A 24699-nucleotide genomic window follows, 5' to 3' on the forward strand; every position below is an offset into this window, starting at 1 on the left:
CTGAGGTTGTGAAAGGATCTATTTGTAAACCTCACACAGGAGGCAGTCAAAAGTATACAAGTGTCCTTCATGTCCCTGGCCTGTAATGGGAAAAAAGAGCCAGCGATTTAATTCCTGATCATTATCCAGTGACCTTAGCTGGAAAGTGCAGGTGTGTATCTGGTCTGTCGATACTGGCTAAACTTGGACCTACAGTATACTTACTGTCACCTGCAGAGTAGGACCACAGCATGAGTTGATGCTTTCATGAGAGACGGGGAGAATATTGTGAAAAGATGTTAAATCAAGGGAACTTTCTAACTTTGATGCATTTTGTACAAACTTATTTCATCCAAACCAAAGCTCTCCTACCCCATTAAAAACTAATTGAAAATGCATTTTACAACCTTTATGAAGTGAGCTTCTCTTTGCTTCCATTCTTTCCCCCAATTGTACTTTATCATGTTTGAGAGAATTGATTTGACAGCAAGTCCCGCCCAACATCTCAGTGGGTAGGACGCCTCCATGTGATGCAGTATGTTTGCAATCGTGGGCAGGAACACAGACAGACTAACTGATCTGAAGAACATCAGAGCACCCCAAACCTGGAGCACACTCCTGCATCCCTTAGTGGACATTTACAGAGCAGATTAAATAGATAAATAAAAAGAAAGAAACTGGAAATCTGAAATAAGAACAGAAATTTGCAGCAGGTTGATGGGCATCAGTAACGACAAAAGATGGGTTAACATTTCGGGTGTAACTCTTGGTCAGAATGATTATAGAGCAGTGGTGGAAGCTGGAAAAGAGAAACCGCAGCGACATAGAGCAGTTGGGCCGAATGGTCTGTTTCTGTGCTGTAAATTCTATGCAAAAAAAAAATAGAAAAATTGGAAATGGTAATTTACAGATTCATTTCAGCATCTGGCCGAATATGAGGCAAATAGGTTTTTTTAAGTATTAAAAATGTCTCCATACTCAAAGGGTTAGTCCTGTTAGGGAGGGCTAACCTTGGAAATCTCCTCCCCGTCCAACTCATCCCTCCAAGCAATGACCATGTGCATTCTGGCAGTGGATCAGCCATCATGGATAATCTCAAAATCTCCTTGCAGAATGTCCGTTCACTTTCAAACAAGGCCCTTGCCATCCATGACCTTATCATGGATGGCTGCATTGACATCATGGCACTAACTGAAACTTGGCTGAGGGATAATGACACACTACCTTGAATCGAAGCCGCCCCTCCTGGCTACACCTTTCACCACGTGCCCTGCCCAGACCGCCGTGGTGGTGGTATAGCTCTCATCACTAAGTCATACCTTGGTTTCTCCCCCTACTCCTCCGGCACTTTCTCATCTTTTGAACATCTCGCCTTATTCCACCCCTCTCACCTCTCATTCAAGGTTCTCTACCGCCCACCCAAATATGATTTTTAAAAGTTATCACGGATATATCTTCATTGCTTTCCTCCCTCCGCCTATGCACCGAGCGACTTCTCATCCTCGGTGACTTCAACCTCCATCACAATTTTTCATGCTGTCTCTCCTCTGAGATCACTACCTGCCTATCCTCCCTTAATCTCTCCTTCCATATTCACGGCCACCCCCTTGACCTTGCAATCTCTCGTGGCCTTGCTATTCCAACCGTATCAATTAAAGATAAAGCCATCTCTGACCATTTCCTTGTATCGTTCTCAACCCACATCCCCCTTCCCCAGTCCAAACCTCCTTCCTTCTGCATCTGCCCCTGGAAAAAGCTCTCTCCAAACTATCTTACAACTGCACTTATCAACTCAAAACTGTTCAACCTTTGGCCCTCTTTTAACAATGACATTTCTGAAGCCACCGATCTGCTCAACCAACCCTCATCACAACCTTTGATGCCCTAGTCCCTATTAAATAGATTAATCTCTCCCATGCTGGCTGTTCTCCCTGGTACAGCCCTCATCTTCGTTCCCTCAAGTCAAAAGATTTAAACAGATGTGGTGGACAACTGGTTTAGCCATTCACCATCACATCTGGCTCAAACACATTATCGGTTCCTTCTCTTGTCTACAAAAACTGCTCACTATTCCAGGATCATTCTGGATTGCAAAAATAACCCTCAGCCACTATTCTCTACTGCTAACCATCTCCTTAAAGCTCTCTCCCCTGTCTCCAACACACTCGCCTCCAACAAGTGTGAGGAGCTCATGGACTTCTTTGTCTCAAAGATTGAGACCATCGATCAGCTGCCTCTGCCAGTTCCCTTCCTTCACCTAGCCTATAGGGCCAAACTTCATCCAAGGCTCCCACCTGCCCTAGCCCTAAACTCATATCTTTTTCTAATGCCTCTCTGATCTCCTCCTTGATCTCTCCAAACTCATCTTATCCATGAGACCCACTTCCTGCTCCCTTGACCCTATTCCCACTAAACTGTTGACCACCCACTTCCTTTTCTGGCTCCCATGTTAGCCCACATTGTTAACGCTTCTCTCTCCTCAGGTACTGTTCCTCTCTCCTTTAAATCACATCACCCCTCTCCTCAAAAAAAACAACCCTTGACCCCACTTTGCTTGCTAGCTATCTCCCCACCTCCAACCTCCCTTTCCTGTCCAAAGTACTTGAACATGTTGTTGCCTCTCAAATCCGTGATCACCTTTCCATGAACTCAATGTTTGAATCTCTTCAATCTGATTTCCGCCCCTGCCACAGTACCGAAACTGCTCTCATCAAAGTCACAAATGACATCCTTTGTGACTGTGACAAAAGTAAACTATCCCTCCTCGTCCTTCTGGACCTGTCTGCAGCCTTTGACACAGTTGACCATTCCATCCTCCTCCAACGCCTCTCCACCAACGTCCAGCTAGGTGGGACTGCACTCGCCTGGTTCCATTCTTATCTATCTAATCATAGCCAGAAAATCTCCTGCAATGTCTTCTCTTCCCACTCCTGCATCGTTACCTCTGGTGTCCCCCAAGGATCTGTCCTTGGTCCCCCGCCTTATTTCTCATCTATATGCTGCCCATTGGAGATATCATCTGAAAACACAGAGTCAGTTTCCACATGTACGCTGATGACACCCAGCTCTACCTCGCCACCACTTCTCTCGACTCCTGCTTGGTAGCTAAATTGTCAGATTGCTTGTCCGACATCCAGTACAGCATGAGCAGAAATTTTCTCCAATTAAGTATTGGGAAGACTGAAGCCATTATCTTTGGTCCCCACCACAAACTGCGTTCCCTAACCACTGACACCATCCCTCTACCTAGCATCTATTTGAGGGTGAACAAGACTGTTTGCAACCTAGGTGTCATATTTGACCCTGAACTGAGTTTCCAGCCACATATCCATGGCATAACTAAAACCGCCTTTTTCCACCTCCGTAACATTGCCCGCCTCTGCCCTGCCTCAGCTCTTCTGCTGCCGAAGTCCTCATTCATGCCTTTATTACCTCTAAACTTGACTACTCCAAGTCACTCTTGGCTGGCCTCCCACATTCTACAATACATAAACTTGAGGTCATCTAACATTCAACAGCCCGTGTACTAACTTGCACCAAGTCACAATCACCCACCACCCCTGTGGTTTCTGACCTACATTGGCTCCCGGTTAAACAATGCCGCAATTTCAAAATTCTGATCCTTGTTTACAAATCACGTGATATAACAAATACAAAGCCTTGCCTCTCCCCTATCTCTTTTCAGTCTCAAAACCCCACAAGATGTCTGCGTTCTCAAATTCTGGCCTCTTGAACATCCCTCATTATAATCGCTGAACCATTAGTGGCCGTGCCTTCAGCTGTTTCGGCCCTAAGCTCTGGAACTCCCTCCCTAAACCTCTCCGCCTCCCTACCTCTCTTTCTTCCTTTAAAAAGCTCCTTAAAACCTACCTCTTTTGACCAAACCTTTGGTCACCTGCCCTAATTTCTTCTTTTGTGGCTCAGTGTCAAATTTATCTGAATTGTGTTGTAACACTGCTGTGAAGCGCCTTGGGACGTTTTACTATGATAATGGCGCTATATAAATTAAAGTCATTATTGTTACTGGTTGTAGGATGGATGAAATAGGAATTTTGTTAACCCTTCACACAAGGTGTTGCTTGAGGTACTTTGCAATTTGTTAATTCGGCTGCTTTATAAGTATTTCCAACTGCACCATCCATCAGTTCTGCAACATCTTCCCATTTGTACACTCTGTAATATTTTATTGTAACTGTGTTCTGTATCCTTTGCAATATTATCAGTTCACTCCATCCTGATCTTGGCAACAGCATCTTGTTGTAAACCAATTAAATTGGACTGTTCTCTATTGCAATTTAAACAGATTGAAAGTGTCTAATTTGCATGTTGTACCAAACGAGATTCCCCCTAGTAGCATAAAATCTGGTGTATACACAGGTATATATATCTGGTATATACCTAGCCCTAGTGTCTGCTTCCGTATGCCCATTCGCCCCTTACCCTATGTCCCCTCTTTCCCTTTATCCTCACTGCCATCCCCTCACAACTCTTCATTGAAAGGCTTGTGTCACTGCTATATCCCCTGCTTCTAAGGATTGCTCCCCCTCTTTGCTGGTTTCCTTTCACTGAGCAGGAAAACCAGTGAATAGGGGGCAGAGTCCCAAGGAGGGAAGTGAACTAACAAAGAAATATTTACTTAAAACAAGAAGATGAATTATTTTACACTATTCCGGAATTGAATATTGCATTGTAGACAACCCTTAATGTCAGAGGAGGTTTTGCCAACAGTCCCCTATAAAGAGTGAGTGTCACTTGTTATATATATATTTTTCAAACATTTTGGAGAAGAATATGCTGATTCTATGAGGAGTTAGTTTGGAAAGGGCCCTTGGGCCTAACAATGGGAGGTGAATGTTGAATTTCCTGGCACAGTTAATGGCCATCTTTACTGATGGAATTCAGTGGCCCTCAAATTTCCAATCTCAGCAACAATTTTATTTTTAACAAATTCTAAAATTAACGTCCTTGTTTATTACAGCCAATGTTGTATGAATTTGTTCTGTGTGTGTTGATTATCCCTGTCGTGTGTTCCTGTTTCACAGCATTCTCTCCGGGGCAAGACGTTCATGTAAACATGGATATTCCTCCAGTGTCTGAGCAGATTATGGAAACACTCAATGATCTTGCAAGGTCGTTTCAAGAAATGGCTGACCGGTGCCTGCTGGTGCTTCACTTGGAAGTCAGGTGCAGTATCTCTACTCAAAAGAGCGCAAGAGTATACGAAAAGGCCATTGAGCCCAACAAGCCTGTCCTTTTATTCTTGCATCAACCCCACCCACTCTTCTCCGTAACCTGCAGTTTCTTCTCTGTTCAAACGTATCTAATTGCCTCATGAGCCCATTTTGCCCACATAACAATTGTGACTGCATTTCAAAAGTAATTCCTTCTGTGAAGCGTTTGAATACACTTCAATGTGCTACGGTGCTATATATATGCAAACAGTATTTTTATACTGTCTGCTTCAGTCTTGTTTCCTGGTAATTTATGCCACAAATCTAATATCCTTTGAATGAAGAGGTTCTGTCTGACTTTATTTCTTAAACCAGGAGACCACTTGGTTTCTGGAGGGTCGGGGCCGGGGGGAGTGGAGGGGTGTATATGTTGTGATACACAAGGTATCGCAATTCTGTGGGACGGGCTCAATGGACCAGATGATCTTTACCTGCCCGTCATTATTTGTGTGTTCGTAAAACCACACAGCTACTTTAATTGTTAAAATAAAGATGAGTTTAATAACTTACCAAACCTGTCAAACAGAAGATGTAGAGCTGGTGAGTTTTATATGTAAGTGCACCACCTATGTGTGACCCCTACAAAATACATGTGTGTGTGTGTGTGTGTGTGAGAGAGAGAGAGAGAGAGAGACACACAAAGTGCTCCCCGTACGTAAAAAATTCTGAGACCCTTATTGAATAGAAATTCTGAGACCCTTTCATACAGAAACATTCAAAGACCCCATTACAGAGCAAATTTAAGCTCTTTCCCACTTTTTTTTACCCTTCTCTCCTCTCTTCTTTCCCACTCCCCCATTTCCTTCAGTTCATTTCCTGTCACCTCAAGTTCATTCGCTGAGTTCATCAGTTCCCTTCTGCAAAACTGGTTTTTAATCAAATATTTATTGAATTAAAACGTGAATGGAAAATTAAATTTGTAAGAAATAATTGGTAGCTGGAAGGCATTAAAAGACTATGATCTCGGTGAGGGGTTCAGAAGGTGGCATGAACTGGAAGAGCCATTTTATTTGCCATCTGAATCCCTTGGAAAATTATTTTTATTGGCAGCACTTTGGACGTGTTCGAGATAATAAAATAAATTTTCAAAGCAGAAGTGAGAAAGGCACATTGGGTTGATCAGTATCTGAAAGGGAATGAAATCGCTCCCTTTAACTTATCTTATCAGGTGCTGATTAGCTCGCTGTGCAATGTCTCTTTTTATTTTGGACTTCCAACACTTCAGTTTATTCTAAACAAAAAGCAAAAGAGAACACAAATCCTGGACACCTAGAAAACGGCAGCACACGTCTGCAGGTCAGTCAGCAGCTGTGGAGAGAACCAACCAGCTAACATTTCAAGTGTAACTTTTCATCAGAACTGGAAGCAATTAAAGATTAATAATATTTAAGGACCAGAATAAAGGAATGGGGAGGGAAAGAAATTCAGATGCACATACAGAATTAATTTGATAGGAAGAATGTGGAGAGGCAATATAACTAAATGGTACAATTTGAAAGTGGGTGAAGGAACAGAGAGACCTGAGGGTGTCTCTGAAGTTGGCAGGACAAGTTGAGAAGCCTGTTAAAAAGGAATACAGGATCCTTGGCTTTATAAACAGAGGTATAGAGGACACAAACAAGTTATGCTATATAAAATTCTGGTTAGGCCCCAGCTGGAGTATTGTGAGCAATTCTGGAATTGGATAAATACTTGAAGGGAAAAGGGCAAAGACTAATTGGTCAGCTCTTTCCAAGAGCCGGTACAGGCACAATGGACCGAATGAATCATTCTGTGATTCTAGCAGAGAAAGTATGAGTAGAATGACCCGTGAAGTGCTTCAAAGTAAAACAGGAGGTGGCACTGAAAAGATACTAACATGAAATGGGACGAAGAAGGGTAAGGCAGGCCTGAAATGGCAACGTGAATCTGGCTCAGTGGAAGGGACTTCAGTAGCGTGTGAAGAAGAAAAAAGGCAGGCCAGCACACCAAAGGTGCAGATTGGCCCAAACACAGTGTTCAGATTGAGGATCCCCCTTCCTAACCAACCCACTCCTTCCCCCTCAAAAACGTCAACATGGAATGGTAACACAGCCCCAGGGAAGGCCACATATGTATGGGCATTAAGACCCAGAAGAACTGAGAAAGTTCGAGGGATGTGGCACATGCTCTGATTGGTTTAAAGCCAAATTATAAATCCAGAGTAGGGATCCTGTTAGCCCACTTGGGTGTACTGGTTGTCTGCGTTGTACTGCTTGCTTACTGTGCTATTGTTCATGCTGGCTTGTGCTTAATAAACCTTGCTGCATCTAGTGTTTGTTTAGCGGTCACAACATTGCTCATGAATAATGAGCCCACAGTCTTTAAGGTACTGTCACAGGACTTAAAGTTACCTAGTAAACCCTTCCCAGACAAAGGCCTCTGGCATAGCGTGACAATGGATATGTCAGTATTTCTGGGGGTGGGGGATAGGGTGGGATATTATGTTGTGGGGGACAGTGAGAGTCTGCACTCTTGGTGCTGGCTTTTTTTTCGTTCTCCACAGCCGACTGAATTAGATGTCTTTAATTTCTGAAGATTCTTTACCACGTTCAGAATGCTCAAAGCACTCTACTACCAATGAATTTTAAGTGTATTCACTGTTATCAGGTAGGCAAAAGCAGCAGCCAATTTGGACATGGCAGTGTCCCACAAAAAGCAGTAATCGGTTAATCTATTTTCAGTGATTTTGGTCGAGGGATAAATGTTGTCAAGACAGGAGAATGACTGCAGTCCTTGTGCTGATAGTGCCCCCATAATGGTGTTGGGCAGGAAATTCCAGGATATTGACCCAGCAACCACCAAGGGACAGCGATGTATGTCCTAATCAGTATGGTGTGTGATTTAGAGGGAAACTTGGAGGTGATGGATATCGAGTACAGTGACAGTGCACTGATCAAGCAGCTGCTTTGTGCTTGATGGTGTTGAGCTTCTTGAGTGTTGTGACAACTGCACCCATCCAAATAAATGAAAAGTATTCCATCAAACTCTTGGCGTGAGTCTTGTAAATGATGGAGAGGCGTCGAGGGGTCAGGAGGTGAGCCTCTAACAGTGGAAAACCTATCTTCTAGGGCCCCAAGTTTCGTCCCGCAGCGAAAACGGCGCACCTCTGAGCTGGGCGCCTGTTTTTCACGCCCAAAACTGCACCTAAAAAAAAGTCCGATATTCTGCTCGATCTCTGCTTGGCGCAGCACGCTCTTCGCAGCAGGGGGCGGAGCCTAACACTCGCACCGATTTTCTAAGTAGCAGGGGGCGGGTACAATTTAAATTAGCCTTCGTGGTGCCGGCAACCCTGCGCATGTGCGTTGGAGCGTGCGCGCACACGCAGTCTCACACAAACATTGGCACTCGGCCATTTTTAAAAATACTGCAGAAAAAGTGAAGATTTGTTTCTTCGACCCCTGCAAAGGCTTGTAATTTAATTTTTTTTGATATTTCTGTGTGTGAGGGAGTGCTTTTAGCAGCACTGCTGAATAAATCACCTGCTGAAATCAGTGAGTTCAGCTTTTCACTGCTAAACTTGCAGAACCGGTGCTGCATTGGTGCATGCAAATTAAGGACTGTGTTTGGAGAAATAAAAGTGCCAATTCAACTTTGCAATAATACGTGGTGTTGACAATGCAGCACCCATTCTGCAAATTTAAATATAAAACTGTCGATGTGGCTGCCTCTCCCTGTCCAAATGGCCTCAGTCCCCCTCACAGCTCGAAGGCTGCTGCTGTATCTTCGGCTGCCGTCGAGCCTCTGACGCCGCCCCTAAAGCGTGGCCGAATGGCCTCAAGCACCATAAAGAGCTGCGTGTGTCAGGTGTTGATTCTTCGGCTGCCGGCCAGCCACTGACGCGCTGATATCCTATGGCCGAATGGCCTCACGTCCGTCCGCTGCTGATTCTTTGGCTGCCGGCCAGATTCTGACGCCGCCCCAAAAGCGTGGCCGAATGGCCTCAGGAACCTTAATGAGCTGCGTGTGTCCTGCGTTGATTCTTCAGCTGCCGGCCAGCCACTGACGCCGCTGATATCTCATGGCCGAATGGCCTCGGGTCCGTCCGGTGCTGCTTCTTCGCGGCCAGCCACGAAGAGAATGAAGGCCTGCCTCAAGCACTGCAGCTCAGCTCGAAGCTTGCTGCCGCTGCCGTCGAGACACTGACGCCACACCGCTGCCTGTCTCCAACATGAAAGGTCTGCCTGAAGCACAGCAGCTCGAAGGCTGATGCTATTTCACACAGGTAGGGACATGGTTTATTTAATCTTTTCTTTGCTTATAAATTTTTATTCAGGTTGGATTTATTTGTATAATATTTGTATAAGTATAACTAAGGATTGATTGTAGAATTTAATGACTTCCCTTCCCCTCCCTCCCCCCCCCCCCCCCCCCCGCCATCTCGTTCCCTACGCCTAATTTGTAACCTACGCCTGATTTTCTAAAGTGTAGACAAGGTTTTTTCGAGCGTACAAAAATCTTCACTTACTCCATTCTAAGTTAGTTTGGAGTAAGTTTTCATTCACGAAACTTTAAAATTAGGCGTAAGTGGCCGGACACGCCCCCTTTTGAAAAAAAAATTCTGTTCCAAAGTGAAACTGTTCTAACTGACTAGAACTGGAGCAAACTAAATGTCGAGAATTCCGATTTCTAAGATACGCCGTTCTACACCAGTTGCTCCTAAAAATCAGGAGCAAATCATGTGGAAACTTGGGGCCTAGGTTGCTGTTTTAGCCACTATATTGATATGGTCCCAGTAAGCTTCTGGTCAGTGCTGACCCCCTCCTCTCCAAATTTAAAACTGGGTGAGGAGAAATTTCTTCTCTGAGGGTTGTAAATCTGTGGAATTCGCTGCCCCAGAGAGCTGTGGAAGCTGGGACATTGAATAAATTTAAGACAGAGATAGACAGTTTCTTAACCAATAAGGGAATAAGGGGTTATGGAGAACGGGCAGGGAAGTGGAGCTGAGTCCATGATCGGATCAGTCATGATCATATTAAATGGTGGAGCAGGCTCGAGGAGTCATATGGCCTACTTCTACTTCTATTGCTTATGTTCTTAAATGTTGTGGATATGGGGCTCTACGATGGTGATGCCATTGGCGATCAGGAGGCAGTAGCTGGGCTTTTTTTTAATCGGAGATGGTCATTGTTGCCCTGTATATGGCACAAATATTACAGGCTGTAAATATTATATCTGTCTTTGAGATTTTTTTAATAAATGTAACCATTGTATAATCCAATTGAAATTCAGCTTCCTGTTCATTTTTCAACTCTCCTGATGGAACTGGTTGTCGCTAGCCTGCCACGTGGTGCAGATAAGATTTCTCCTTTTGTAGAATAGCCAGCCCCAGTGGCAATAATTAACAACTTATTACTGCTGATGAATTGGTCACCAATACTAATTAAGCCAGGGACAAACCTTTTTTTATTAGATCAAAGCTGAGTGATGATAATAGAAGCCGAAAGTTCTTGAAAAACACAATATTCTGTGCACATAATTCCAGAATAATAATTTTCGTCTTGAGCAGCTCAGCGGTTTGGAACACCATTCCAGCTACAAAGATTTCACCGCCCTCCCTTGTTTCCTCAGGGTTCACTGTTTTCACTATCTAATCCCACTGGCCAAGCAAGGCAACTATGCCATCGTTGCGAATGCAGAGAGCATGGATTATGACCCCCTGGTGGTGCGACTGAACAAAGACATCAGCGCCATCGAGGAAGCAATGAGTAGCAGCTTGCAGCAACACAAGTTCCAATACATTTTTGAAGGTAAATGGGTTAAAACTGAATCAATACGACTGAATGTGGTAGCACCAAGATTGCTTTCTGATTATTGACTTTCAGCCATTAATACACAAAAAAAATCAATTGCTGAAATCATTGTAGGATTCAGAAGCGATTTATTGACACCAGCTGACAAACTATACCTCCATTACTGAATTACAGTCATGTACAAATACACTGACAGACAAGCATAATTATGAACTAAATTGATGCAATGCCTCCCAATTGGTTGCACATCTCCTAGCACATTTGCATTGTCTCTTTCTTTTCCCTCCAACAAGTTATGAATTCCCTTTAAGGGAAAGTTTAGGGGCTGCTACATCGTGAAAAGGATATATGTACACAGCTAAATGTTTAAAGGCGAGATAATTAAACACTTTGTGCAACATGATAGTTCCTGTGGTGCTGTGGAAAGAATATCTCGTGTGAATAGCAACCAGCTAGGGTTGAATAATGAATGTGTGTGAATAAATAGATAAGAATAGAAAGAGGAAAAAAACTTATATTTCTGTAACGCCTTTCACATCCTCAGGAGGTCCCAAAATGCTTTATGGCTAATTAATTATTTGAATTGCAGTCACTGTTGCAATGTCGGCAACACATGGCAGCCAATTTGAGATAAATGAGCAGATGATCTATTTTTGGTAATGGTTGCGAAATAAATGTTTTGATGCTCATCCAGCATCCTTTTTAGAGCAGAACCCCACCCCTTGCCCACGCCCTCCTCCTCTCTTGGCCTTCCATTAAGGGGGTTTATTGGACCAGCTCCCTACAAAATTTCACCCCGTCCCTCAGTGTATCTCTGCTGTGGGAGGCTAGACTTGTGCTGCCCGGCCACTCAAGTTATTCAGATGAGTTGATCCCTCCATTTCTGGCAGTGTCAACACCACAGCAAATGATGGCTAGAAGCCCTGCACTGGTTTATGTCTGCTAAACATAGAAAATAGGTGCAAGAGTAGGCCATTCGGCCCTTCGAGCCTGCACCACCATTCAATAAGATTATGGCTGATCGTTCCCTCAGTACCCCTTTCCTGCTTTCGCTCCATACCCCTTGATCCCTTTAGCCGCAAGGGCCATATCTAACTCCCTCTTGAATATATCCAATGAACTGACATCAACAACTCTCTGCGGTAGGGAATTCCACAGGTTAACAACTGTCTGAGTGAAGAAGTTTCTCCTCATCTCAGTCCTAAATGGCCTACCCCTTATCCTAAGACTAAGATTTCCCCATCATCGGGAACATTCTTCCCGCATCTAACCTGTCCAGTCCCGTCAGAATCTTGTCAGTTTCTCTGAGATCCCCTCTCATCCTTCTAAACTCCAGTATATAAAGGCCCAGTTGATCCAGTCTCTCCTCATATGTCAGTCCCGCCATCCCGGGAATCAGTCTGGTGAACCTTCGCTGCACTCCCTCAAGGGCAAGAATGTCCTTCCTCAGATTAGGAGACCAAAACTGAACACAATATTCCAGGTGAGGCCTCACCAAGGCCTTGCACAAATGCAGTAAGACCTCCCTGCTCCTATACTCAAATCCCCTAGCTATGAAGACCAACATACCATTTGCCTTCCCCATCGCCTACTGTACCTGCATGCCAACTTTCAATGACTGATGAACCATGACACTCAAGTCTCATTGCATCTCCCCCTTTCCTAATCTGCCGCCATTCAGATAATATTCTGCCTTCGTGTTTTTGCCCCCAAAGTGGATAACCTCACATTTATCCACATTATACTGCATCTGCCATGCATTTGTCCACTCACCTAACCTGTCCAAGTCACCCTGCAGCCTTTTAGTGCCCTCCTCACAGCTCACACTGCCACCCAGTTTACTGTCATCTGAAAACTTGGAGATATTACACTCAATTCCTTCATCTAAATCATTAATTTATATTGTAAAGAGCTGGGCTCCCAGCACTGAGCCCTGCGGCACTCCACTAATCACTGCCTGCCATTCTGAAAAGCACCCGTTTATCCCGACTCTCTGCATCCTGTCTGCCAACCAGTTCTCTATCCACGTCAGTACATTACCCCCAATACCATGTGCTTTGAATTTGCACACCAATCTCTTGTGTGGGACCTTGTCAAAGGTCTTTTGAAAGTCCAAATACACCACATCCACTGGTTCTCCCTTGTCCACTCTACTAGTTATATCCTCAAAAAATTCCAGAAAATTTGTCAATGCTGCCTTGGACCGATCCTGTCACTGCTTTCCAAATGCACTGCTATTTCATCTTTAATAATTGATTCCAACATTTTCCCCACTACTGATGTCAGGCTTAACCGGTCTATAATTACCTGTTTTCTCTCTCCCTCCCTTTTTAAAAAGTGGTGTTACATTAACTACCCTTCAGTCCATAGGAACTGATCCAGAGTCGATAAGACTGTTGGAAAATGATCACCAATACATCCACTATTTCTAGGGCCACTTCCTTAAGTACTCTGGGATGCAGACTATCAGGCCCCGGGGATTTATCGACCTTCAATCCCATCAATTTCCAACACAATTTCCCGCTTTATAAGGATATCCTTCAGTTCCTCCTTCTCACTAGACCCTCGGTCCCCTCATATTTCCAGAAGGTTATTTATGTCTTCCTTCGTGAAAACAGAACCAAAGTATTTGTTTAACTAGTCCGCCATTTCTTTATTCCCCATTATAAATTCACCTGAATCTGACTGCAAGGGACCTACGTTTGTTTTCAGTAATTTTTTTCACTAATCTGGTAGCACTGCTGGGCCCCGGAATTTCTAAGCTATTGCCTTTAGGATAGGAGAGGGAAAACAGGGAAAACCCCAGTATAAAATAAAATTCTATGGAATGTTTTTGTATTGCGCAGTTGTTTTGCTGTACTTATCAGTTTTATGTAATGTTTGGCGTTCTCATTTGTTTAACTTTATCATTGTAATGTATTTACTTCATGGGTTCTTGGCTTAAGAATTCATAGCAACACATTGCTATGAAGAACTAGTTGGTTTATTAACAGATTTAACAATCACACTGCACATTTTCTTCTTGGGCAATCCCTCGGAGATGAGGATGACTTGCTTCCACACTAAAAATGAGTTCTCAGGTGACTGAAGAGTCCAATGCTGGACCTACAGTCTCTGTCACAGGTGAGGTAGATGGTGGTTGGAGGAGCCTGGGTTGCCGCGCACTCCTTCCGCTGTCGACGCTTGGCTTCAGCTTGCTCTCGGCGAAGAGACTAGAGGTGTTCAGCGCCTTCCCGGATGCTTTTCCTCCATTTTGGGCGGTCTTGGGCCAGGGATTCCCAGGTATCGATGGGGATGTTGCACTTTTTTAGGGAGGCTTTGAGGGTGTCCTTGAAGCGTTTCCTCTGCCCACCTGGGGCTCGCTTGCTGTGTCGGAGCTCTGAGTAGAGCGCTTGTTTTGGGAGCCTTGTGTCGGGCATGCGGACGATGTGGCCCGTCCAACGGAGCTGATCGAGCGTGGTCAGTGCTTCGATGCTGAGGATGTTGGCCTGAGAGAGAACACTGACGTTGGTACGCCTATCCTGCCAATGGATTTGCAGGATCTTGCAGAGGACACATTACCAGTTCATCCACTAGGCTCACAACTGCATCATCATCATAGGCAGTCCCTCGGAATCGAGGAGGACTGCATACCTCATCATGGATGACCTAGACCCAACTGGCTGGGGTTTTATTGAGTCTTATGAACATCACATGACTGGCTAAGTCACTCACAATGCAACAGCTCTACAAACCTGTGAGCATACTTACAGAAGCATACATTACAGTCAGTGACTTGTCAGAGCTCATCGTGTCACCTATTTCATCATTTAAAAATTCCTCCATTTACTTAACAAAGCTGCTGGATTGTCTCAAAAAGATACATTAACCAGATGATAGAACCCTTCAGGGAAATTACAAGGGGCTTTAGGAAGAATTCAGTGAAGGACAGCAAGAATGGTTCCAAGACTTCAATCAATGAGCTATGAGAACCACATTAAGGAGCTTGTACTTTTTAGAAAATAAATCAGAATTTATGGGAGGGGGAGGAATGATTTATGACGTGATTTATTCTTTACATTTTTGAAGGAATTGATGAGGCGGATACAGAAAAAATTGGTGCCAAATCAAGGAAAAGTTTATTTAGTTCATATTTAAGAGCTGTGACCTTGCAGACTGAGCCATACTGACCAAGTGGTCCCAGGTGTGATTCCCTGCGCAGAGTTAAGGGAGCAACAGCTACAATTGAGCTCTGTATTCTTGAGCTAGGGAAGGGAAAAATAAGCTAGAGTTCCTACTTGTGATCGTTATTAAATGAAAATTGGAGTGAGGAGAAAGGAAACGATCGGGGCATGGGTGGGGAGGGGCGTTAGATTGCGGGGAGGGAGGCAGATTTCACCAGCAGGTTTGTTTGAGGGGCCGGGGAAGCACTGCTCCTCCCAATGTTAACCCCAATATGTGCAGATCTTGGGTGATGATAGACTCAGACTTGGATGTTGTTGCCCTCCGCATTCGAATGGTTTTTGGACATTCACTACATGAGCTCATACAAAAAGAATCGCGACTTGGCAAGGTGCCAGAGGGTTACCAGCACTAGAGAAACAGGCCCCTTTGTGAAAAGGAGGGAAGAATTTTTTTTTTAAATAGTCGAGTGGGGGGAGTTGGTGGGATGGTAGTGGTGGAGAGAAATGGTGGATACAAACCTTTCCATCAATGATCCAGTGTCTTAGCTTCAACAACCGTGCACAACTGAGGTGACCTCAATAAGTTGAACAGTCTTTTCTCGTTCCTGGTCGTGTATCTTTACATTTTCTGTGATCTGTCGGACTAAGTGAATGATAACAAAAAGTTCATTTTAGGAGACGTTTAACTGTTTTTCTCCCCCCACCCCTCCCTCCGAATCTAGGCCTGGGCCACCTGATTTCCTGCATTTTAATCAACGGCGCACAGTATTTCAAGCGGATCAGTGAATCGGGGATCAAGAAGATGTGCAGGAACATATTTGTGCTGCAGCAGAACCTGACCAACATCACCATGTCTCGGGAGGCAGACCTAGACTTCGCAAGGTTAGTACAGGAGAACTGGTGACCACTTCATGAAGAACCAAGTAAGGCAAGCATGTTATGTCAATCTCTGGCTTTCTCTTCCAGACACCCATTCGGAGAGAGTTAATACTGTCCTTGTGGCTAAGTATGGTTGCTGGAGACTTGCAAAGTGTTGTGGAGTACCGTCTTTGGTAGACTCCCACCAGAAATGGTGGATACAAATAATTTCTTAAATCAAGAGATGTTTACACCTGTGGGGAGTCCAAAACTAGGGGTCATAAATACAAGTAGTATTGTACTCCTGTGGAGCATAAATACCGGCATAGACCAGTTAGCCTTTTTCTATGCTGGAAATTCTATGTCATTCAATTTAACTGTGGCAGGACAGACTTTCCCCATTTATTGGGCCCCAAGCCGACCCCAGCAGGTTTCCTAGGGTCAACCTCATTGGTATGTTTTTGTCGGCCTCCCCACAATGTTTCTGCCTGCGAAAGGGAGCCTGCTTCTTCTAGAGAGATTGAAATTTAGCTCCTGCAGGTTGACCTCAAGTACCTGCAGCAATAGAACGGGTCCAGCTGTTTTTGGGGCAGCCAAAGAGGCTACTGATGTCAAAAATTTTGGAGACAGTGGGAATCAGCATTCAATCGATTCGGGTCCTTTTGGGAAGATAATGGGAGTAGGGTTTCTCGCTTGATATCAGCCAAACCAGCACAAAAGATCGAGAAATTTCAAGCGCAAATTATGTCCAGCGCAAATCGAGTTTCTACAATCTTTTGCGCTGGAACCCGGCTCCGCCCATGAACCACACCCCCAGACTGAATTAATCCCCATTGAGTTCCCGCTAATTGTGCTGTTTGCGGCCCTTCAAGGAGGCTCTCAGAATTTAGCATTTTTTATAGGCGCGAGGGCACTAATAGATATGTTGTTGTAAAAACTTTTAAATATTAAAAAATAATTTGCTAAGAAAGTGAGTACTGTACACCATTGAAACTAGTAAATGGTTCTGTATAGGTTTTAAAATAATTTTCAGTTATTCAAAACCAGGTTACACTCAGGTGGTGGACTAGAAACGTATTTTAAAAATGCTTATTTTGGGGATAAACCCATTTTCAGCGGTATTAATAAAACTGCATCAGGTTACCACTCTTAGATACATCAAAGAATATTTTTTAATGCAAAGGAAAGGAAATAAACTGTTACGTTCTAAAACATTGCCCGATTGCACTGGTTCAGGGAAGATTTTACGTTTGTGGTTATGCAAATGAATTTGAGCAGGAACTTCACCATAACTTCACTTCGGAAAGCTAGCGCCACTTTGAGCGCAATTTGCGCCCAGATTGCCAATTGCGACCAAAGCGGAAACTCTCCCCTTCAATCTTGAATCACAACTGGCGTTCCTAGTATCCAGCAATAATGATGAAAAATGTGACCTGGTGACTTCATTCACTTGTTACCATGTCATTTGAACACACATTTGCCCAAGTTTGGATGATGTAGTCAGTGACTGTCTTCACTTCTGACAGAAAATTCACCAAAAATGACCTGCGCATCACCGGTGCGATTGCAGAAATGTATATAATAGTCGACATCCTCTGCCAATGCCAGGGGATAATTCACTTTAAAAAAAAAAATTAATTCAGTACTCCTCAGCAGCTGAAATTCAAAATTGAACCTGCTCATAAATTGAGTCCCAGGCTTGTCTCAGGGCCCATGGATTGACATGAGCCAGGTCTTCAAATAACTTAAAATTTCAGTCAAGTAATGAATATTTTTACAGTTGCATTAACTTGAGCTTTGAATTACAACTTTGTTCGAATGGTTAGAATTAATTCTACTTGCATAAACTTTCAGTTTTTGGTGTGGAAGTGTAATGTGTTTTGTGTGGAGTGCGTTTGACTGATGGTGCCCTGAGGCTAGCATGGGCCAAGCAGAAAGCAATTTGCGACACTGCTATAATACGGACACAAAAAACATTATGATATAGACAGATCACAGTTTATACCAGTTGTGTCTAAAAGTTGTTTACAATGGTTTCCACCCCAAGGATAACGTACAGTAAAGAAATATAAACGTCACACGATAGATTTGGATGAAGTCATCCTCGACTCCGAGGGACTGCCTAAGAAGAAGAGGAGGATGAAGGCCATTGAGACTATTTGAACTCAGCTTTTCAGAATAACAATCCTATTGCCTTCACATTACACTGTCCAGCTGGTTCTTAAATGATCCTGTGACTTGGCCTCAGCCCCTCTTCCAGTTAATCTATTCCAGCTGTAGGCCATCGTCAGTGTAATGATGTCTGTCCTACATTTCCCCTTTACAGCCCTCAACCACTTTCCTGGTGCATCTGACATAGATAAACACATGGATAGATACGTCTAGATGACATAGTATAGCTAGTTCTGGTAATAGTTATCTAATGTAATATCCCTACAATTTTGTAATAAGCAATTAGCTTTTCCTTAAAAGATTAATATTGAACAATGGCTATATTTCCAAAAGACAAAGTATATTCCTAGAATTGGGAATGATGTCCATCTCTGTTTCTATCCCCTTGGTGAGCCAGGAGTAGTAGTGTGACCTCCCTTTCCTTTTCCCACGGTTGGAAAGCTCCGAGGATCTCAGTGAAATTTAACCCCACAGCCTTTGAGCAATGAGCCCAGCACTCTAGAGATTAAGCCATCCCACTACTTCAACATTAAAAGTACCTTTTCTTTTAGTCAGCCGTCATCATTTACCATTCTCCAGCAAAGCGGGTTCCCAGGCAACCTACTTCAACACCAAAGCCAGGCTGTATCCAATCTATATCAGCAATGTGATTTATTAACAAAGCATTGTTTTAAAAAAATACATACACATCCCTTGGGAATTGATTGATTTTTAAATTTTTATTAACATACTGTAAGTTGAAAATGTGCGCGTGTCAGGGATTTATCTTCACAGTTATTCATCGCCTGCCAAATCTGTGGAGGGTCTTTCAACATCTCTCGTGCTCTTGGACAGAAGATGGCAGTAAGCCGCCTTTCGCCTCTGGAATCCAACTTCTCTTCCACTGCAGCCTTATTTGTTGATACTGTGGTAATTGCTTCCCTGAACATTCCTCTTGTTCCAGCTTAGCTCCACATCTTCCTTCTTTTCACATCCTCAATGACTTGAAATCAGCCATAACTCATTCTTTCTCAGGACCTCAAAACTCAATGGGCTAGAATTTCCTAACAACCCGCCAGCGCCCGATTGCCGCCCAAAAGACTGCTAAGATTCCCAAGATTATCGCTGGCGAAAACCTCCCCCAAAAAAGGAAAAAAAATCTGCCCAATGAAAAAATAGGCGTTGCACCCCGATTTTCAGCGGAAAAGGTGAATTTTGGTCAATTGGGCGGTTCTTAAAGAAAATGGGCGCTAATTAAAATTTACTAAAAATTTACCCCGAGGCTGCAAGTTGGGCCTAGGAGGAGAAAAACACAAAATATATTTTTTTTAAATGAACATAAAAAATCAAAAACATTCTCAGGACCCTTTTAACTTAAATCACTACAACAACATTTTTAAATAATTAGTAAAAAACCAATTACTTATCTTTTTCTTGCAGTGCTACTCACCTACCGCCCAGCTCCGCTAATTCTCGTGGGCGTTTTTTTTTTATACTTACCTACGGGTTACCGCTGAGCCAAATATCACACCATGGCGATCTGTGGACGGTGCACACCAGCGATCCGCTCACCAGCGGTACTTCGAAACCGCCGGCATGCCTCAGCTGGGGAATTTCTCACCACCCCGGTTATTGCCCAAAACTGCCAATACCGCTGAGAAACCCCAAAACTTCCTATCGTCACTCCATTCTACAATTTTCAAATTTTCAAATTTCAAGCTTGGCATCACTTACATTGCGAGTTCCTAAATGATCTATCCTTCTCCCTACTCCTAATGTCAGTGTCCTGCACTGTGGCCATTTGTTTTCGCTTCAACTTCTGAATCAAAAAAGAAAGATTGCCGTGGTAAAACTTTGCGTGTGTGCTTTCTCACACATTATCACCGAATCTCTTCTTCTTAGGCAGTCCCTCGGAGTCGTGAATGACGCTTCCACACTAATATGAGTTCTCAGGTGACTGATGAGTCCAATGTGGGACCTACAGTCTCTGGCAAATAGACTCGGAAGTGTTTGTCGCCTTCTTGGATGCTTCTCCTCCACTTTGAGCAGGCGAGCCAGGGATTCCCTGGTGTTGGTGGGGATGTTGCACTTTATCAAGGAGGCTTTGAGGGTGTCCTTGAAGCGTTTCCTCTGCCCACCTGGGACTTGCATGCCATGTCGAAGCTCTGAGTGGAGCGCTTGTTTTGGGAGTCTAGTATCGGGCATGCGGACGATGTGGCCCGTCCCTTGGAGCTGATCGAGCGTGGTCAATGTTTCGATGCTGGGGATGTTGGCCTGTGCGAGGACACTTGATGCTGGTGCGCCTATTCCTGCCAATGGATTTGCAGGTGCACAAACACTCTGTAGAACTTGCTCAATTGAAAAACACAAAGCCATTGCTGCAATAGACTTAAGAACCTTCCTGAACTACCTCAATCAGTTTTAACTAAAGGGCATTGTTCTGATTGCAGTTACACCTTCTGATAATTTGGTGTTTTATGAATAATCATTTTCAATGCATAAACATTTTCATATCTCTTTGCCTTGACCAATGTAGAGTAAGCATTTTCACACACTGTTCTTTTATTTTTTTTATCTGCATGCGTTCTTTCCAAAATCAGTGCTATTGAGTACTTTTCTTGCACCGTGGATGCCACGCCTTTCATACGTTTGCACATCCGCTGAGTAATTGCCCTTTGGACACGGCCAAGAGATGTTCTCATCAGCCGAATTGCACTTTCAGAAGATACCATGTGAAATAATTAAAGCTTAATTTCTCCCCGTAGGCTTTCCAATGCATTCTGCTGATTTGTGTTTTTATTGCAATAATTCATATATCTATCCGAAAAAAAATTAATTATAGCTTACAGCCTTGTTACTTTTAAAAAGCAGATGGACTTGCAAACCAAGAGCAATGATAATTATATTTTGATGATAGTTGTCAGATCTATTAATTAGGGAGAAGGAAGCGGAGAGTCAAGGAGGTCACACAAATATCTAACAATTTCCCTCTAATTAGATGAATTAAAATTAAGCGGTGAAAGGAGAGGATGTGTGCATGTCACGTTATTTAGTGTAGATTGGATTAACTTAGCACAGGCTGGGCCACAAGAGATGCTGGAGTTACTGGTGATTTTGAAAGCAAGGCACTCGACCTCCAGCTGCCTGGCTGGGTATGCGTCGGGTTTGTGCCAGTGGAAGAGGAGTCCTTATTTGAAGGTAGCAGCCGCCGCCCCCCCGTCCTCCTCCCAACCCCCAGCGTCAAGTTCAGATACCTGGCTGTGTCGCATGTCCGAAGGGGGCGGGAAAGCCAAGGAAATACGGCGAGAGTAGACCAACCCACCTCCCTTAGGAATGCCAGGCCATGCTTGTGCATAAACAAGTGAGCAGCTCAGGAGATGATGGAAATGTTCTGAGAACACCATACTCTTGTCAACAAATTCCACCCATAACTCAGTGGGTAAGAAACGAGTCACAAAGGTGAACAATAGCCAGCCTCCTGCCCAAGTCCTCCTCCACCAGCTGCAAAAGGTTTCACCCTGCCTCTCCCTCTGTTTTTGGGGGGGGCAGCGGAGTTTTAAACAAGACTTTAAAAAAAAAAAATGAAGGAATTAAAGTAGTGACCTTTGCCATGCAGAATAATGAATCTGAGATGCATTAAATATGCAACATTTTTATTTTGACGTGTTTTATCAGAGAAATGAGATAAATCCAGTCTTCTTCACCAGCTGCTGCTAAGCTTCCTGTTGAGTGACCGTTGCCTGGTATACATGGCAAGGAGTAAAATAAGTTACAGAGTCACTCTTTCTGGAACATAGGATGAATGTTGCTGGGCTGTGATTCAGTCATGTAGTGTCTGCATCCAGTGGACAGATGGGATGATGAGCACATACTGGCGCTCTTCATTATCAATGTGGAGTTATTTTTAATTGACTGGTGATTTGCGGGAAGGAAGGTTGTGTGATTGCACCAAGATTAATTTATTTGTGTTTAATTGTTCAATCCTTATTGTTTGTCCTGATTTGTCGTGCGGTGCAATTAAAAACCATACAGGGAGCTTCCTCAATAACTCAGTAAGTAAGAAACAGGGATAGGAGGTAAGCCTCTGCCAGGCTCCTGCCAAGATGTAATTGGTCCATTTTTTTGTTTTACCCCATCTCTCTCCCTTTCTCTCTCTCTCTCTCTCTGCTGGCCTCTGCTCACCACCTCACCCTTCTCAGACAGCATAAAGACCAAAAACTTGCCTGATGAGCTATAGGCATGAATTGTGCTGAGTCGAGGTTTTAGTTTTGGCAGCTGTGACTCAGTAGCACTCTCGCCTTTGAGTCAGAGGATTGTGGTTTCAAGCCCCACTCCAGAGACTCGAGCACCTAATCTCGGTTGACACTTAAGTGCAGTATTGAGGGAGTGCTGCATGGTCGTAGGTACTGTCACCGAATTAAACTTTAAGCCTCTGCCCTGTTTCCCACCCTCAGTTGGAGGTAAAAGATCCCATGGCACTTCGAAGAAGAGTAGGGGCATTCTTCCCATTGTCCTGGCCAACATATATCCGGCAGGCAACATCAAAAACAGATCAAGTGGTGATTTATTTCATTGCTGTTTGTGGGAGCTCACTGTGTGCAAATTGGATGCTGCATTTCCTACATTACAACAGTGAATACATTTCAAAATTATTTAATTGGTTGTAATTCATCCATGCCTTTGTTACCTCTAGACTTGAATATTCCAACGCACTCCTGGCTGGCCTCCCACATTCTACCCTACGTAAACTAGAGGTGATCCATAACTTCGCTGCCCATGTCCTAACTCGCACCAAGTCCGCTCACACATCACCCATCACCCCTGTGCTCGCTGACCTACATTGGCTTCTGGTTAAGCAGTGCCTCGATTTCAAAATTCAATCCCCTCCCTAACTCTGTTATCTCCTCCAGCTCCACAACCCCTTGAGATATCTGCGCTCCTCTAATTCTGCCCTCCAGAGCAACCCTGATTGTAATTGCTCAACCATTGGTGGCCGTGCCTTCTGTTGCCTAGGCCCCAAGCTCTGGAACTCCCGACCTAAACCTCTCCGCCTCTCTACCATTCTTTCCTCCTTCAAGATGCTCCTTAAAGCATATCTCACCTGTGCTAATTTCTACTTATGCAGCTCGGCACCAAATTGTTTATCACATAATACTCCTGTAAAGTGCCTTGGGATGTTTCACTACATTAAAGGCGCTATGTAAAAACAAGTTGTTGTTGTAAAACACTTTCTGACGTCCTGAGGTTGTGAAAGGTGCTACATAAAGGCAAGTCTGTCGTTCTTTTAGCTATTTTCTATCCTTCCCCTTGCTTGGTCTCTCAAATGCCATGAATCATCCACAGTTGACCGGGTATGCAGCCTGTGCCCAGACCTCCTCCCGCTGCTACAATATCAGCTTGACTTAGCATTCTCTTGCTGGGTCATACTAGTTGTAGGTTCAGCACTCAGCTCACAATTTAGGCTGATATGAAACCAAGGTCCCATGGGTGCATCATCCAAAGAGTCAACGCCTCGACTGCGATCAGCTAAAGCTGTTTTACATCACCACTTAGTAAAGTGCAGGTTAGGAGCCAGTTGCAGTCCCAGAGTAAACATGACTGATTCACCAAGCCCGCCCACCAGAAATCACCAAAGTTCTTTAGTAGTTAGCCTTTGAGAATCTCACCAATTCACTGTTCATGTGTCGGAACCTACATAAAAACATAAGAAATAGGAGCAGGAATAGACCATTAGGCCCCTCGAACCTGCTCCGCCATTTAATAAGATCATGGCTGATCTGATTTTGGGCTCAGCTCTATTTCCCTGCCCGCTCCCCATAATCCTTCACTCCCTTATCATTCAAAAATTTGTCTAACTCCACCTTAAATATAGTCAATGACACAGCCTCCACAGCTCTCTGGGGCAGAGAATTCCACAGATTTACAAATCTCCGAAAGAAGAAATTCTTCCTCATCTCAGTTCTAAATGGGTGACCCCTTATTCTAAACTATGTCCCCTAGTTCCAGATTCCCCCACGAGTGGAAACATCCTCTCTGCATCTACCTTGTCGAGCTCCCTCAGTATCTTATATGTTACAAAAAGATCACACCTCATTCTTCTAAACTCCAATGAGTATAGACCCAACTAGCTCAACCTTTCTTCATACGTCAACCCCCTCATCTCCGGAATCAACCTAGCGAACCTTCTCTGAACTGTCACCAATGCAAGTATATCCTTCCTTAAATAAGACGACCAAAACTGTACGCAGTACTCTAGATATGGTCTCACCAATACCCTGTGCAGTTGCAGCAGGACTTCCCTGCTTTTAATCTCCATACCCCTTGCAGTAATGGCCAACATTCCATTTGCCTTCCTGCTGTACCTGCATACTAACTTTTTGTGTTTCACACACAAGGACCCCCAGGTCCCCGCTGTACTGCAGCATTTTGTAATCTCTCCATTTAAATAATAATTTGCTTTTTTATTTTTCCTGCTAAAGTGGATAACCTCACATTTTCTCACATTATACTCCATCTGCCAAATGTTTGCCCACTCACTTAGCCTGT

At 43.9% G+C, this 24699-nt stretch overlaps 1 protein-coding gene and 1 long non-coding RNA gene across 3 annotated transcripts in view; one reads left to right on the forward strand and one right to left on the reverse strand.

Annotated features, from left to right (window-relative positions):
* exoc4 (exocyst complex component 4) overlaps window positions 1-24699 on the forward strand; it is a 617734-nt gene that overhangs the window by 573878 nt on the left and 19157 nt on the right. Inside the window, exons 14-16 of the mRNA XM_070897190.1 lie at window positions 5022-5163; window positions 10800-10978; window positions 15867-16026. Coding sequence (XP_070753291.1) covers window positions 5022-5163; window positions 10800-10978; window positions 15867-16026 — 481 coding nt within the window. The remainder of the gene's footprint in view (window positions 1-5021; window positions 5164-10799; window positions 10979-15866; window positions 16027-24699) is intronic.
* Window positions 1-24699, reverse strand: part of LOC139278431 (uncharacterized) — a 133642-nt gene that overhangs the window by 47651 nt on the left and 61292 nt on the right. For both annotated transcript variants that reach the window (XR_011596264.1, XR_011596265.1), the window contains exon 3: window positions 15664-15787. This is a non-coding gene — a long non-coding RNA (uncharacterized lncRNA). The remainder of the gene's footprint in view (window positions 1-15663; window positions 15788-24699) is intronic.

The sequence above is a fragment of the Pristiophorus japonicus genome, chromosome 13 (assembly GCF_044704955.1).
Source record: "Pristiophorus japonicus isolate sPriJap1 chromosome 13, sPriJap1.hap1, whole genome shotgun sequence".
NCBI classification, from domain to species: domain Eukaryota; kingdom Metazoa; phylum Chordata; class Chondrichthyes; family Pristiophoridae; genus Pristiophorus; species Pristiophorus japonicus.